This window comes from Martes martes, assembly GCF_963455335.1.
Source record: "Martes martes genome assembly, chromosome: 4".
NCBI lineage: Eukaryota > Metazoa > Chordata > Mammalia > Carnivora > Mustelidae > Martes > Martes martes.
This window is the reverse complement of record NC_137891.1, coordinates 75290791-75309039: the sequence shown is the minus strand read 5'-3', so window position 1 is coordinate 75309039 and position 18249 is coordinate 75290791. Positions and strand designations below refer to the sequence as shown.

At 35.9% G+C, this 18249-nt stretch overlaps 1 protein-coding gene across 2 annotated transcripts in view; it reads right to left on the bottom strand.

Moving 5' to 3' along the window:
- Nucleotides 1–18249, bottom strand: part of TMEM68 (transmembrane protein 68) — a 45538-nt gene that overhangs the window by 19756 nt on the left and 7533 nt on the right. For both annotated transcript variants that reach the window (XM_080802640.1, XM_080802641.1), the window contains 2 exons: nucleotides 17497–17890; nucleotides 2284–2451 (listed from right to left, as the gene is read on the bottom strand). In XM_080802640.1, coding sequence (XP_080658766.1) covers nucleotides 2284–2451; nucleotides 17497–17821 — 493 coding nt within the window. In that variant the 5' untranslated portion in view covers nucleotides 17822–17890. The remainder of the gene's footprint in view (nucleotides 1–2283; nucleotides 2452–17496; nucleotides 17891–18249) is intronic.

Below are 18249 nucleotides of genomic sequence, written 5' to 3'. Positions count from 1 at the left end.
CATATTCAAACTCTGAATTAAAACTCACAAAATCCTTGGAAAACAGGGATTCTGATCCCCATTACAGACAAAGAAGTTGGTTCAGAGGGTAAGTATCTTGCTCAAAGTCACACACCTAGCAAATGGCAGGGCAGAGATTCCAGTCCAGGTATGTCTAGTCCAAAGCTCCTTCCACTGCATCTCAGGGCCAAACACTGTCTACAGTATTTATTACAGCAATCAGAAATGATATCCCATCAGCAATCACAAATCTAATCTTCCTTCAACCCTATAAGAAAAAGAATCACTCAAGAGAATGTAAATCTGACTATACTTAGCCCTACCAAAATTGGCAAGCCATAACACATCTATTGAAATTAAAAGTCAGATGACGTTAATCCCATAATTAATTTGTTAAATCAATAATAACAGCAAAATCATTAAGAGTTTTTAATGAAGTGAGTATTTAATTCAGTTACAGCTAATTCCAAGTCTTAATATTATACAGTTTTTCAAAGCACAACTATTTATGGATGAAAGAAATAATCCTATCAGTAATGAACTATTTTAACCAAATGCTAAACTGGAACTTCTGTGGACTGATGTTAGCATAATACATTACTTTTTTTTTTTTTTAAAGATTTTATTTATTTATTTGACAGAGAGAGATATCACAAGTAGGCAGAGAGGCAGGCAGAGAGAGAGGGGGAAGCAGGCTCCCTGCTGAGCAGAGAGCCTGATGTGGGGCTCGATCCCAGGACCCTGGGATCATGACCTGAGCCGAAGGCAGAGGCTTTAACCCACTGAGCCATCCAGGTGCCCATAATACATTACTTTTGAGAATGGGAAATATGAGTAGTGAAATTGTGCAGACTAACCAAACTTCTCACAGGTTTAAGGATCTGAAGCAAGATTATAAAAATTATTAAGATTGAAATAATATTCACCACATATTATATTAAAAGCTCACTGACTTAACTGGATGCATTTTCATAATAGGTTTCATAAATTACAAAATCATAAAGGAGAAATCTCTTTAAAAACCAAGTGCTAAAAAAAAAACAAAAAAAAAATCCAAGTGCTAAATAAAAATATTCACATTGTATTATATAAAAAAGAAAAAAATGGAAGCAACCTGTAAGAGAAAACTAGTCAATAAATATTTTAGTCATACATTAAAACTATTCTTTATAAAGCAAGGTAAAATGTTAATGCTAATATTATATATTTTTTAAAAAAACACAAAAGAGTTTACATAACATGTAAAAATATACAAATTAAAAATGATGTATAATAAATAAAAATGTAACTGGTTATGTTAGGGTAGTAAGATTATAATGATGTTTTCTTTTTCTCTAGTTTGCAAATTTATTATAAAGTGATCATATTGTTTTCTAAAGAGAAATCCTTTCTAGCCAATTTAGTTTAATCAGACACAAGGATACCCAAAACATTAACCATGTCTATGAAAGGCACTGAATAGATTGTTATTTAATTCACTGTTTGGTATTTGTCTCTCTGGTTGATGGGTGGCTTTGGCTTTTATTATTCTTTCTAAAGGACATGCTATCAGCTTTGTTGGCTTATTTCTGGTGATTCAGTGACAAAAGAAAATAAGATTTATTACCAATGAGTTTTAGAAAGGCTTTTTAAAAACTGTCTAAACCATTTGGTTAATTAATCTTTTTAAAAAGGTATAAAGCATTTATGAGCAGATTAAGGAGAATACAGTCCTTAATTTTAAGAGTTATAAGTCCAGCAGGCAAGTCAAGTATGATAAAGACATACAGATTCTTTAGGATAGGATTTCTGAAGCAATATTATTATATGAAGACAAAATATATCCTGGTTGATTTTTTAAAATAATTTTGATTTGCTATAATACAGACAGTAATCAAACTTTAATTACTCTGAAGTTAAACTCCAAAAATCAGTATCTCATTGAGAAATTCATCATATGAAAAATCAACTACCCTCTATACCAAATTATAAATTAATGACATGGCAAAAGTTACAATTTATTTTTTTAAATTGGAAGTTTAGCATTTAACTTAGAAAAATAATGACTAAATACCTACTAATAAAGAAAAAAATTAGATAACATTTTTGACCATAATGCTTTTATATTTAGATACATTACCTAAAGAGCATTATTAGATACTCCCAAATTAGAGGTAAGTGTGTTACCTAAAAAGGCAAAAACCTTTTCCAAATGGTACTAGAGAGCTCAAGGATACAGACTTTAATATAATTTGATGATGTTAATTAAACATTTTTATATCACTATCTACAGTCAAAGTTTACCTGGGATTTTAAAGACAAAGTGATCAGCTACTACACGGCAAGTTCTGCCTTTATGGATAAAAATTTTAGCCATGAAGTAGTAAAAATCTATAGGAATAGCTCCATGATAAAAAATGATAAGTGCTGGTCCTTCTTCTGGTATTTTTTCCATCCCATGAACTTCATAACCTGTTGGAAAGACAAAATACAATGCTTAAAACATATTTATTAGTTTATTTACACTAAAGGATGTTTATTAACTCAGAAACTCGGTCTTTTCTTATAGAAGTGCATAAGCCTTCCTCTTTCTCCTTCCCTTCTTGCACGAATCAGTCCTACAGCCATTAGGTGGGCCAGAGTGAAGTCTGGGGTGGAGGGATGGTCTGGAGTACATGCTGGAGCCCAGTCAGGGTGAGGAGGGCATCCACATGAGGCGGCCCAGAGTGGGGAGTCAAAGCCCAAGCAGAGTTTTGAGTGCACCGCCACAGGAGAGTCTAGAACAGGGTGCTGGGGCCTAAGTGGGAAAGGGAGGGGATCCAACGGTGGGATTAAGCACAAGATTAGAAGATAGCATCCAGACACTTCAGTGGCCTAGTATGGGGTGTCAGCCTGAATGGGGTAAGATGGTATCTGCGAGTGGCAGGGGATGGTGGCAGAGATAAGAGGTTGGTTACATATGGGGGGTTGGTCAAATGAGTCTACACATTAAGGATGTGAGCCTGGTTCCTCACTACTGGAGACGGTAGCTACAAAAACAGAAAAGGAGAAAACAAAAATAAACTCAAACCATAAGAGAACCTCGCTCCTACCCTAAAAGTAAGAAAAAGCAGTATGTCAGAAAGCTGAGGTCGCTTTCTCAAATAGATGAACTGACAGCTCCAATGGGTGATAAGCCCCTCTAATGAGAAACAAACCAAGGATGGGAGGAAGACACAGGTACCCTAAAAATAGGCAAAAAGAAAATAACTGAAATGTTAACAAATTCAAAGACCAAGTGAGGTGACCATTAAGTGTAGAATCCCTGGGAATCCCAGATACAAACAAGAGTCCACACTCACCAACATTCCTCCACGGGACTCAGTGGGTGCTTACAAGAAAAAGCGGGAGCACGGCAGGGAAGAGACCCAAAAGAGCCCTTGCAAATGGTATAGAGAACAAAATCCTACTCGCTTCTCAGAAGCTTCTCTTGGAAAAGCAAAACCTGACACTGGGAGAGGTGCAGGAAACTCTTCCATCCCTTCTAAGAAAACGCCATCTGTAAAAAGCAACTGCTGCTGGAAAGGACAGAACTCATTCCCCCCTCCTTTCACCCTTGCCTCACCCTACTATCCCACTCTCAGGCAGAAGTCCACTTCTGGGTAGAAGGGTAGAAGTCAAAGCATCTGCCTCTGGGAGACAGAGAGTAGGTCCAGGTTCTGAAATGACATCAAGCAGAGATATGCTACTACTCAGAGGAAGAGCAAGAAACTGTGCCAACTCCAGACTCCCAGCTACACAGGGCAGAGTTTGCCTCCCATGGGGAAGAAGCAAAGGGACATTGAGCCTCAGGCATACAGGGCCTGTGTACAATTCTGGCTAAACCAAGAAAATTGAAGAGTTGCCCCTGTCATCCCCCTCCCACCACAAGCCGCACATGGAGTTACAAGCAAAGGCAAAGAAAAACCCCCTCTGTGGTACAGGCATACTGGATTAAGGAGGGAGGAGAAAGGTAGAGAAAAACCGTCTGGCACTCCAAGCCCTATACTAATGCACAAGGCAGCAGCAGGCTTTTGTAGTCTATGTTGAACTGAAGGTACCTAGAGCTACGACAAAACCCGAGTCCAGTTTAACTACTGAGTAGGTTAGATTAAAGTCCATCCAACTCTAATGGCCTGACAGAAAAAGGTCAGTTTTCAGTTATAAATATTTACCTCATTCTCTACTGTTCTTTTGCAAGCAATGCCCAGAATTCAATAAGAAGAAATTATGAGGGGCGCCTGGGTGGCTCAGTGGATTAAAGCCTCTGCCTTCGGCTCAGGTCATGATCCCAGGGTCCTGGGATCGAGCCCCGCATCGGGCTCTCTGCTCAGCAGGGAGCCTGCTTCCTCCCTTCTCTCTCTCTGCCTGCCTCTCTGCCTACTTGTGATCTATCTGTCTGTCAAATAAATAAATAAAATCTTCAAAAAAAAAAGAAATTATGAAACATACAAAACATCAAGAAATGAATCTATTGTCAAGAGATTGTTTAATCAAATGAACCAGACCCAAATGTAAGATCTTAGGAATCATAGAATCTATAAAATAAAAAGAACCTTTGGGTTCCAATATAACAGACCATATTAAAACTGAAGACTATCTTTGACTGTTAATCAAGGCTATTCAAGGAGTTACACATCTGTGAGACATCAAGCATTTTTTATTGAATCCACTAGTTTCTAAAACACAATCTAGACCCTTCTGTGTAAGCTGGATATGATTATATATATATATATGTATATATATAAAATCTTTTTTAGAGTTTTTTTTTTATTTATTTGACAGACAGAGATCACAAGTAGGCAGAGAGGCAGGGAGAGGGAGAGAGGAGGAAGCAGGCCCCTCGCTGAGCAGAGAGCCCAATATGGGGCTCGATCCCAGGACCCTGGGATCATGACCTGAGCCGAAGGCAGAGGCTTCAACCCACTGAGCCACCTAGGCGCCCCTATATATATAATCTTATACAGGAGTATAGGATTCTACTTGTTACCAGCAGGCTGTAAAAGGCGGAATGAAGAGATAAAGGGGACTAGTGAAGAGGGCCAGGGCAGAAGACATCGATTAAGTTATAGCTTCCCTGAGATAATACAATCTAGAGTAAAATTTAGCAGTTAGTCATAAAATAATTCATTGAGTACCTGCTTTGGCAGCACATATACTAAAATAATTCATTGATAAAAATAAGAAACTCTTAAGAAACTCTTGACCCAGTACAAAATAAAACATCATTTAAAGTGTTATGTACAAATGGGTAACTTACTAATGTTGCAAACTTTGTTTCACTCCCAAACATGTAAATTATACTTTAGAAATTCCCCCCATTTTATTCATCAAAAACAAAAATGATTTTATAAAATCTAACTACTACATGCAAGGAAAAAACTGTGATGACAAATTTGAATTAGAGATCAAAAAAACATCTCTCCTGTACTACAAGTGAACTTAAACTAGTGCCACCCCTTACCTCTCCTTCCTGCCACATTGTTAAGCCTGTTCCAAGTCACTGTAAGGGGAACAAAAGTTTCACCAAGGGAAGCAAATGACAGGATGAAAGACTGGTGGAGATGGGGACGGGGATGATCTCTGGAGGCTTCCTTCTAAAATGAACCAGTTTACGTTGGCCTCCTGTCCACACTTTTTTTTCCCTTCTGTGAGCTAATGAGATTAACCTGCCCACTGCCCTTTACACTGCTATACTAACACATTTTTTATGGCAATCCTGTGCTATTGGTGTTTGTGGGTAATATAAAATATTTACGTAAACTCCACCAATGCTTCAGAGGAAAATACCCTGCCTATTTTATCACTAGAGTTGGAACTTATACTCTGAGGAACAGATGAAATGTGATCATGGTTCTAGTCATAAGATCTGTTTTTCCTTCCCATCTTACTGCTGTCAGGTGCCATACAGACCTCAGCCTCAGCAGGTCCCAGCAAAAAGAAAAAAGCAAACTGAACCACCAATGAGTCAATGAAAAAGTCAAAAGAGAATAAACAGTACTCTGAGACAAATGAAAATGGAAATAAACCATAACAAAACTTGTAGGACACAGCAAAAGGGGTTCTAAAAGGGAAGTTCACAGTGATAAATGCCTATCTCAAGAAAAATTTCAAATAAACAACCTAACTACACCTCGAGAAACCATAAAAAGAACAAAGTTAGTAGAAGGAAGGAAATAACAAAGATCAGAGGGGAAATGAGTGAAATAAAGGCTAAAAAGTCAACACAAAATATCAATGAATGAAACACAAATGAAACCAAGAGAAGGGGCACCTGGTGATTCAGTTAACTAAACCTTTGCCTTTGACTCAAGTCATATTCCAGAGTTCTGGGATCGAGCCCCACATCAGGATCCCTGTTCAGCAGGGAGTATGCTTTTCCTTCTACCCTTTCCCCTGATCATGCTTACTCTCTCTCACTCTCTATCTCCCTTTCAAATAATAAATAAAATCTTAAAAAAAAAAAAAAAGCAGAGATGACTCTTTGAAAAGATAAGGACACTGACAAACCTTTAGCTAGATTCACAAGAAGAGAGTACTTGAAAAATTAACTCAAAGAGGGGACCTTACAACTGATACCACAGAAGCACAAAAAATAAGAAACTACTATGAAAAATATATGCCAAGAAACTGGACAACCTACAAGAAATGGATAAATTCCAACCTCTAAGACTGAATCATGAAGAAACAGAATATCTGAACAGACCAATTACTAGTAAGGAGACTAATTAGTAATCAAAAACCTCCCAACAAACAAAAGTCCAGAACTAGATGGCTTCACCAGTGAATTCTACCAAACATTCAAAGAGGAATTAATACCAATTCTCAAACTCTTCCAAACAACAGAAGAGGAGAGAACTCTTCCAAACTCATTTTACGTTATTCTGATACCAAAACCAAACAAGGACATTACAAGAAAAGAAAATTACAGGCTAATATCCTTGATGAACATAGATGTAAAAATCCTCAACAAAGTATTAGCAAACCAAACTCAGCAATGCATTAAAAAAATCATATACCATGACCAAATGGGACTTATAAGAATGTAAAAATGGTTCAACATTTGCAAATCAATTAATGCAATACACCACATAAACAAAATGAAAAATAAAAATTATATGATCATCTCAATAGATGCAGAAAAAGCATTTGATAGAGTTCAATATCCATTTATGATAAAAACTCTCAACAAAGTGAGTATAGAGGCAACATATGTCAACATAATAAAGGCCATATATGAGAAGCCCATAGCTAATTGAAAATTGAAAGTTTTTCCTCTAAGATCAGAAATAAGACAAGGATGCACACTCTCACCACTTTTATTCAACATAATACTGAAAGTCCTAGCCAGAGCAGTTGGGCAAGAAAAAGAAATAAAAGGCATCCAAATTGGAGAGAAAGGAGTAAAACTGTCAGTATTTACAGATGACATGATATTCTATAGAGAAAACCCTAGAGACTCCATCAAAAAACTGTTAGAATAAACAAATTCAGTTAAGTTGCAGGACACAAAATAAATATACAGAAATCTGTTGTGTTTCTGTACACTAATAACAAACTATCGAAGAGAGAGATTAAGAAAACAATCTCATCTAAGATTACATGCAAAAGAATAAAATATCTAGAATAAATTTAACCAAGGAGGTAAAAGACCTATACTGAAAACAATAAGATATTAATGAAAGAAACTGAACTAGATACAAATAAATGGAATGATATTCCATGCTCATGGACTGGAAGAACTAATATTATTAAAATGTCCATAACAGCCAAAGCAATCTACAGATTTAATACAATCCTTACCAAAATTTCAATGGCATTTTTCACAGAAATGCAACAAGCAAACCTAAACATTTGAATGAAACCATGAAAGATCCCAAAGAGTCAAAGCAATCATGAGAAAGAGCAAAGCTGCAGGCAACATTTCCCTGATCTCAAACTGTATTACAAACCTATAGTTATCAAAACAGTATGGTATTGAAATAAAAACAGACACACAGATCAACAGAACAGAATAGAGAGCCCAGATATAAATCCATACACACAAAGTCAATTAATTTTTTACAAAAGAGCCAAGAATATGCAATGGGGAAAGAATAGTCTCTTCAATGGTCACATTGGGGTCACAGTGGGGAATGGTCACATTCAAAAGAATAAAACTAGACTACTATCTTCCTCATACACAAAAATTAACTCAAAATGGATTAAAGATTTGAATGTTAAGACCTGAAACCACAGAACTCCTAGAAGACATAGGCAGTAAACTTCCTGACATCAGAGTTGGCAATGACTTTTTAAATCTGATTCCAAAATCAAAGGCAACAAAAACAAAAATACACAAATGGGACTGTATCAAACTAAAAGGTTCTGCACAGCAAAGGAAACCATCAATGAAATGAAAAGGCAACCTACTGAAAGGGAGAGGATATTTGCAAATGATACATCTGGTAAACAGTTAATATGCAAAACACAAAGAACTCCTACAACTCAAAAACAGCAAAAAAAAAAATCCATCTAAAAAAATGGACAGAGAATCTAAATAGACATTTTGCAAAGATATACAGACGGCCAACCAGTATGTGAAAGATGCTCAACCATCAGGGAAATGCAAATCAAAACCACAATGAGCTATCACCTCCTATCTGTTACAATAGTTATTATCAAAAAGTCAAGAAATAACAAGTGTTGGCAAGGATATGGCGAAAAGGGAATCCTGCAGTTGGTGCAAATGTAAATTAGTGCAACAACTATGGAAAACAGTATGCAGGATCCTCAGAAAGTTACAAATAGAACTATCACACCATCCAGCAATTCCACTTCTGAATATTATCCAAAGAAAACAAAAACACTAATTCAAAAAGAGATCTGCATCCCCATGTTCACTTTAAACCATTATTTCCATTATTTCCAATAGCCAAGATATAAAAACAACCTAAGTGTCCATGAATGGATGAATGGATAAAGAAAATAGAGCATATATAGACACAATAAAATACTATCTACCTATTAAAAAAAAGAACAGTATCTTACACTATCTGTGACCTGGATGGACCTTGAGGGCTTTATGCTAAGTAAAGTAAGTCAGAAAGTGAAAGATAAATACCATATGATCTCACTTATATGTGGATTTAAAAAAAACAAAAACAAAAACAAAAAGAGCTCACAGACATAGAGAACAGATTGGAGGTCTCCAGAGGCAGGAGATGGGGGGTGGGCAAAATGGGATCAAAAGATATAAACTTTGGGGCACCTGGGTGGCTCAGTGGGTTAAAGCCTCTGCCTTCGGCTCAGGTCATGAACCCAGGGTCCTGGGATCGAGCCCCACATCGGGCTCTCTGCTCTGCAGGGAGCCTGCTTCCCTTCCTCTCTCTCTGCCTGCCTCTCTGCCTACTTGTGATCTCTGTCAAAAAATAAACAAAATCTTTAAAAAAAAAGATATAAACTTTAGTAATAAAGTAAGTCGTGGTGATATAATGTACAGCATGATGACTACAATGTATTGTACATTTGAAAGTTGCTCAGAGAATAAATCTTAAAAGTCACAAGAAAATGAATTTTGCCACTGTGTATGATGATGTATTTTAACTACTTATTGTGGTGATCATTTCACATTTATACAAATATAAAACCACTATGTTGTACATCTGAAATATGATGTTAATTATATCTCAATTTTTAAAAAGGAAGAAAATTATAAAGTAATACAGAAATTGGGATGCCTGGGTGGCTCAGTCTGTTAAGCCGCTGCCTTCGCTGCCTTCTTCGCTGCCTTCGGCTCAGGTCATGATCCCGGGGTCCTAGGATCAAGTCCCACATCGGGCTCCTTGCTCAACAGGGAGCCTGCTTCTGTCTGCCTCTGCCTGCCAGTCTGCCTGCTTGTGCGCGCACGCTCTCTCTCTCTCTCTCTAACAAATAAATAAATAAATAAATAAATAAAACGTTAAAAAAAAAGTAATACAGAAATTGTTTTGCTATTACTATTTTTCCACGTCATAAAAGAAACACCAACCTTGGTTTATACTCCATTCAGTTAAATAAAAATGTAGAAATCTTTCTAAAAAAAAAAAAACAAAACAAAACCCCAAGACATGGGGGAAAAGACACGCATTTAGAGGCCAAGGGCAGAATTAGGGTCAAAGTAAAAGGAAGTGAAGAAGAAAGGAAATCGCAAGTGACTGGAGCAGAAAAGGAAAGGAAGCTCCTTAAGTCAGACTGCCGCACACAGAACAGCTGTCCCAAGAAGCCCACCATTCATGTGTAAGAGATAAAAGGGAAGTCCAGAATATGAGAATCTGCAACTATGTTTCTTTCCTTAAATTTATTCCCATTTGATTTGCTAAGAAACAAATTTGAGTATCAAAGACTGTAGTGTAAATTTTAAAGCAGGAAATTCATTTTTGAAGTAGTTTATGTCTTCACCAAATAAATGAAGGTAAGTGTGGTAACTGTGATTCTAGTATGGAAAGAATAAAGTATTGGTAATATCTCAAATGAACTTAAAGAATGTTTTTAAAAATTGAATTTACTGAGATTTTGAGATTATGTATACTTTTAACATCTTTCCAATTACCTAGTTCGAATTCAAGTAACTGGATTTACTTTTAGCTCTACAGAACAATCACTGAGGTCTCAAGTTACCAAAAGAATCAATTGTCTCATCTGATAATTTTTTTGAGAAATAAAAAATACTCCTTTGAGGAGTACTACACAGAATATTACACAGAATATTCCTGAGGTTTCTTCTTGCCTTCCAGAAGAAAACAGAGGGACTCTTTAATTTTTAAAAAATTAAATAATTGTACTTATATAACATCAAAAAATTGGTTGAGACTAGAAACATTATTATTTCAATTACTGACAAAAACTATGGTTTACCACTGTGGTAAATAAACATGAAGCCCAAATATTAAACTGTGTCGCTCTTAAAGCAAAGATGTGATATACCTTACCATTCACTGCTCAGAAAGCACCAGTAAATTATACTCCAGTCCAACATTTTCAAGGCTTTTAGAGCCCAACTGCCTATCAATTATTAAGTCAAATTCTTTCATGAATTATATGGACAAAAGGTGGCTCCCTAAAAATACTTCCCCATCTCTGTGCTTCTAGTCACATGACTGCCTCTAAAAGGAATGCATCCTGTCCAATGTCTCCCTGTCTAACAGAAGTAGAAACTATAGGGGCACCAGGGTGGCCCAGTTGGTTGAGCATCTGGCTCTTGAGTTAGGCTTGGGTCATGATTTCAGGGTCATAGGATGGAGCCCACGGCTGGGCTCCATACTCAGCATGGAATCTGCTTGGGTTTCTCTCCCTCTGCTTCTATCCACTGCTCTCTACCTCTCTTCTCCCAAATAAATTCCAAGCAAATCTTTGGGGGGGGGGGGGGGAAGGTAATAACTTTAGAGCACTTTAGCTCTTCCTCCCTCAAGACTCCATATTTACCTGGTCACCAAGTCCTATACATTTTACCTCCCAAACCTCTTAAATCTATCACTCCTTCCTAATGATAGTTTTAAAGTGCAGTCCTATCATCTCCTGTCTGTAGTATACTAATCCTTAGGGAAGCTTATGAACAATACAAGCTTGGAGAAAGTAATCACAATAGCAACTAATTGTCATCGTCCATCCAACCACTGTCCAGGGAAGGGGGAGCATATTTTGACTAGTGTGGACCCCGGGCGTAGGTCACACAGTGGTGGAGCCAAGGTGGGAACCCACATTTGTCTAACTCCAAAGTCTGTGCTTCTCACCCTATACTATAACCTGTACTACAGGTATGTCCAAGCTAAGCTACATCTGTGATTTGCAAATGCTGACTGCAACCTATTAGTGAGTTATGAAATCACTTTAGCAAGTTATGAGCATTTTTCTTTTTAAAAAGAAAGTACAATAGAAAATAAAATAGATCATCATAGAAAGTACATATACTTTGCATGACATTTTCTGTGTGTGTGTGTGTGTGTGTGTGTGTGTGTGTGTACTGGGCAGCAAAATGCATTTCTTACTAGGAATAACAATAAAAAATTTGATGGCCTAAAAATATCTTGAAAACAGTAGGGACTCTGAATATGGTAGGTATGTTAAGTTGAACTTAATAATGATCAAGATACAGACAATATACTTTGGTGCCTTTCAAATTATTGGAGGAAGATGTTCTTTGGGGTCCTGGGTGGCTCAGCCAGTTAAGTTTTCAAATCTTGATTTCAGCTCAGCTCATGATCTCAGGGTCATGAGTTGGAGCCCAACATTGGGCTCCATACTCAGCGGGAAGTTTGCTTGAGATTCTTTCCCTTTCTCTCTCCCACTGCCCCTCCCCCTGCTTGCGTGTGCTCTCGCTCTCTAAAATAAATAAATAAATCTTTTTTAAAAAGATGCTCTATAAAACATTTAGCAAACATTAAGTATGTAATAGAAATTATACTAAATCCTACTTTATATGAAATTTCACTGACTCCTTACAACAACCCATGTTCTAAAAGAGGAAAATGAGGGACGCCTGGGTGGCTCAGTTGGTTAAGCGGCTGCCTTCGGCTCAGGTCATGATCCCAGGGTCCTGGGATCGAGTCCCACATCGGGCTCCTTGCTCAGCAGGGAGCCTGCTTCTCCCTCTGCCTCTGCCTGCCTCTCTCTCTGCCTGTGCTCACTCTCTCTGACAAATTTAAAAAAAAAAAAAAAACTTTAAAAAAAATAAAAAAAAATAATAATAAAAGAGGAAAATGAGGTTCAAAATCATTAAGTATCTTGTTTGAGAAAGATTACTTACATAGTTTTAAGTGGTTCCCCCAAGATATTTTTCAATTACAAAGTAAAAAATAGCAACTTCATGGTGGAGAAACCTGGAGACAACTCCTTAGCCACAAAATCAAAGTCATTACACCAGTAATAGGACATAGCAACATTATGAACCTCTGATATAATGCAATGAGATGGACACATCATCATTTTTGTGGTATTCTTGTCAAGTATGTGTAAATATGCCTAACTTCAGTCTCATTACAGAAAATATCAGATCTAAATTGAGAGTCTACAAAATAATTGAGCAGTCCTCTTCAAAACTGTGAAAGTCATGAAAGATGCATACAACAAAGCAAAACAAAACAAAACACCTAACTAAATAACCATCACAAATTGGAGGAGACATGGCAACTAAATGCAGCATGGAACTCTGGTACGAGGAAACTGATGAGAAAACTGGTAACATTTAAGTAAGACCTGTCGTTTACTTAATGGTATTATACCATTATTAAGTCAGTAACTGTAGAAATGGTTACATAAGATGTTAACATTAAGGGAAGCTGGGTGAAAATATGCAGGAAAATATATTTTTGTAACTTCCCTATAATTCTAAATTTTTTTTAAAAACAAAGTTTAGAAAAATCATGATTGTTGCAAAAGGCAGGGGGCAGAAAGGAGAGGGGGAAGTGGAAAAAGAAGTTAGGTAACTTGTCAAGGCCACCAGTCAGTAGTTGGGGAGAACCTGGTTTTAAGCTCAGGGAGTCCCTCACTCAATAAGAGAAGAGAAGAGGTTAAAGGAAACGCTTTTCCAACTGAAGTAGAGAGGGCATGTCTCTTAATACCTCAATTTAATTTTCCCATAGACTTTGCTACATACCGTTTAATTTATAGGGCCCTTTTAGTGAATAAATTATATCCATTTCTTTATGAAATAATAATAAAACATAAAGTAAAAGAAAGTTGAATTTAGGGATGCCTGGATGGCTCAGTCGGTTAAGCGTCTACCTTCAGCTGAGGTCATGCATGACCCCAGGGTTTTGGGATCAAGCCCATCAGGCTCCCTGCTCAGTGGGGAGCCTGCTTCTCCCTCTGCTCCCTTTTCCCCAACCCCCACCCCATGCATGCTCTCTAGCACACTGTCTAATAAATAAATAAAATCTTTAAAAAAATTTTTTGAGTTTATGCTATTATGGCCCATTTAAAAAAAAAACTCTAACTCATATAACATAATAAACCATATGATCAGCCTCCTTAATCAAACCGTATTTTTCAAAAATTTTGTACTGCCAATGAATTTAACCAGTTATGATGGCATTAGGTAAACATACCTATTTTCAGATAATAAAGCAAATTTCCCTTGTAAAACAAACACAAAATAAAATAAGATAAAATAAACAACTAAGGAGCACCTGGGTGGCTCAATCAGTTAGGTTCAGGTCATGATCTCAGTGTTCTGGGATCAATCCCAACATCAGGCTCCCCGCTCAGTGGGGAGTCTGCTTCTCTCTCTCTCTCCTGCCCCTCCCCCCAGCTCATGCTCTCTCTCTAAATAAAATCTTAAAAAAAAAAAACAAAAAAAAACCCTAAAAGCCCCAAAATGAAATATTCCTTACTTCCCTAAGGTAAAAGTTACAGTCCTCATTACCTTTACAGTTGTGCTAAAATATACAGCTTTTACTTTTCTCAAAAACATCTAGCTATCTTACTGAGGACTTTTCCTGATAATTAATTCTCAGGGGAAATATTAAATGTTACAAGTCCACCTTTTAAAAATGTTCGTATTTTCTAGGAATAATGTTTTTTGAAAAATAAGTCAAAATTTTTAACACTTTAAAAGCTAACTTGAAGGTAGGCATTTCATTGACCTACCACCAAGCAAACTGCGTAGAAATGTAGGTATTTAAGAAACATCAAATTAATATTTCTTTATTTACTATAAGCATTATGTTATGCAGCAAATAAGAATCAGAAATTTTTTGAAAAGTGACAGGGCACTTAAATTATGTACAGTATGACATAAAATACAACTTCAAAAGACAAAACACTGGATAGAGTTTTATACAAAGATACTTATAGTGAAAAATTTATAAATAAATGATGGTTCAACAGATAACTGACTAAATTCACTGTAATATTTATAGAGTTCCATATAGTCATTAGAAGTCACTAAGTCTTAGTGACATGAAAAATACTAGTTGGCAACACATGAAAAATTATAAACACACCAGAATTTTAACAAAACACAACTGCAATAGTAAATTTTAGGTGATCATCATTTGCCTTATTTCTTTTGCCACATTTTTTTACAATCAACATTTTTATTAGTTAAAAAATTCCTTTGAAGATTCCTTAAAAAGCATGAATTAAAACTGATTTGATACCAATACAAAATCCAAATATGCATACAAATGCCTTTTATATATGTCCCTAAACAACAGGGCAAAGAAAACCATCTTTTCCCGTTTTATTGAGAAACAATTGGTATGTATCACTGTGTAAGCTGAAGGCATACAGAATGATGGTTTGAATTACATATATTGTGAAATGATTACCACAGTAGGTTTAGCTATCATTCATCATCTCATATAGATAAAAGAAGAATAAAGAAAAAAATATTTTACTCCTTGTGTTAAGAACTCTTAGAATTTACTCTTTAAAACTTTACTGTATATCGTACAGTATCGTTATACTGTATATACTGTATATCGTTAGCTATAGTCATGTTGTACATTACATGCCTAGAACTTACTTATCTAGTAACTGGAAGTTTATACCTTTGACCATCCTCCTCCAATCCCCCTTCCCCATCCTCTGCCTCTGATAACCATTAAGTCTGACCTCTTTTTTCAATGACGTTGGGTTTTTTCTTTTTCTAGATGCCACATACAAGTGAAATGATACAGGATTTTTCTGTCTTATCTCACTTAGCATAATGCCTTCAAGGTACATCTATGTTGTTATAAATGGCAGGATTTCATTTTTTAATGGCTGAATAAGGAAAAATCACTTATAAGAGAGTATCATTTATCCCAATAAAATATAATATCAAGTTACCATAAAAAAATTTAAAACAGGCTAAGAACTATATATTTTACTTCCTCTGAGCCATAAATGCATATTTAAAAATATCTCAAAGATAAAAACACCTCAAAATTATATATTCTATTTCAAAATAAGCTTAGTGCTTGAAGTTACCTAAATTAAATCATGTTTCCTGAAATATAAATAAACTCAAAATTCCTTATGATATACATAATCCTGAAATACAGGGGGTATCTATTTGGGAGGGGAATATATATTCCCAACAAGTACTGGAAACAATGCCACTGAACTGTATGTGACTGTATTAAAGACAATAAACCCAGAGCAGCCTACAAAGATGCAATCTCTGCAGATGGACATGGGTGACCATCTTGTCTCACATAAAACAACCATAAAAGGGAATGAGAGTTGTAATGACTGGCAAGAGCATTAGTATTAATGAGTAATGTTCAGAATTCAGTATATCAAAGGCAAAGGGCTCCTGTTTGCAAACCTGCTGAATACCACTACTTTGACCCTGAATCCCCAACCTGAGACAAACTGACCACACGGCACAGATCATAACAGCACAGGCTCTAGAGCTTGATATCTGAGATTGTATCCTGACTCTTCTTCAGCTTTTTAGTGTGTCTTGGGCAAATAACAATCTCTCTGTTCCTCAACATCCTCACAGGAAAACTGTAAATGGAGATAATACATGGAATCTATTCTAAGTTTTAAAAGACTGTACGTCAAACATTCAACAATGATGGTGTAAAAAGTACTCAAAAAAGACTTCTTAGACTGCATGTAGTATTAAAATGATGACACAGTGGCCTAATAAGCAGGTCACTGGTGATCTTTGCTAATAGCAGCCTTGTATTGCTGTGGTATATATCCTCTGGTTTCTATTTCAAAGTCTATGCTTCTGTGCCTTTCTGGGAAACCACTTTGATGCCCAAAACGAAATAGAAAGTACATCTTTGTTACACACCTACTGAATTCTCTGTATTTTTTTATAGTCCTAATGCAAAAATGGCTAACAAATAAGATAAAAATTGGTAGAGATAATAGGCCACAAGAGGGCAATTTTCACAGTAGCCACAGAACCACCAATCATTAAATATAGAACAATAAAATCTCTCAAATGATAAAGAAAAGAATGAATATCCTGGAGAGAAACTTGTTGCTATCTCATTTATTCAAGAGACATATGACCTCTGAAATGACTCAAGCAGAAAATGGGTAAATTATGGTATATAAGTTATATTTAATATTATTAGTTAATATTCATTTTTTTAAATATCTACACTAGGAAAGTCACTTATTTTGAACAAAATGGAATTAAATACTAAATAATTAAAGCAGGTTTCTATACAGTTTTAATTAGTTTCTTACTCTTTTAGATGTCTTACATATAAACTTGAGTATTTTAAAATAGGTTTCTATACAGTTTCAATTAGTTTCTTGGTCTTTTAGTTATCTTACATATAAACTTTAATATTTTAGGTTACAGTTAGAGCCTACATTGTTGTATGGTTCTTTGTTTAACAGGAACTAATGTGTTTGGAAACACTCATTTTAAGAAAGACATGTAGATACACAATGCATGCAAAGAGATAAAACGAAATAGTAAATATCCCTTATATTTTTCACTACTGATCAATAAAATGGGATGATGATATAGTTTCAGTGCCACACAGATGAATAGCCACACAGAGACAGCAAAGTAATCTTGCTTACCATGCCAAACCGCCGCATGTCCATCCCAGAGAGTTGCCACCGTCTTCCTTGCACCATCCCATAAATTATGAGAGTAGGCTTCTTTTAATACATTTTTCCTCTTATAAATGTGTAAGAAAATAATAGTGAGATAGAGAAGAAAGATAGTAAAGTAAGGAAGTATTAGAAGTATTAGTGGTGTAAAAACCCACAAGAGATAGTTTGCAAAATTCAAATAGTCCTCCAACTGTTCCACACCAAACCATTCTTCAAGTATGTGAATCAGACAAGTCATATAGGGCATAGAATCCTGTCCTGTGCCACAGGTTTGATTTTTGTTTATCATTTTTCTTTAGGTGAAAATGACAAATTCAGTCTCTTTCTTCATTGTCATGGTAGGTCTTTAATTTGGCCACTAGAAGGGAAAAATAACCCAATGTTATTCCTTTCACAGTTGAAAAGTTAAATGTTTTAGTCTACATAAATACTACATAGAGTCATTTCTTAATACCAAAAATGAGCAGATTGCTATGGTTAACTTTATTGCAGACTTCAATGCGAAAATTATAAGGTTTCATTTGCATGCTCATGAAGCATGTCAGGTTTAGCTTTTGAAATAACTCACAAGCTATAATTGAGAAAGAAAAATAAACCTGATGAAGAATAAAATTTCAGACTGATCTTAATAATCTGACTTACATCTTAAGTGGATCATACTGAATGTTTCTATCTTAAACCAGGTTATGTTGAGGTAACTGTTCTTCACAAAAGAAA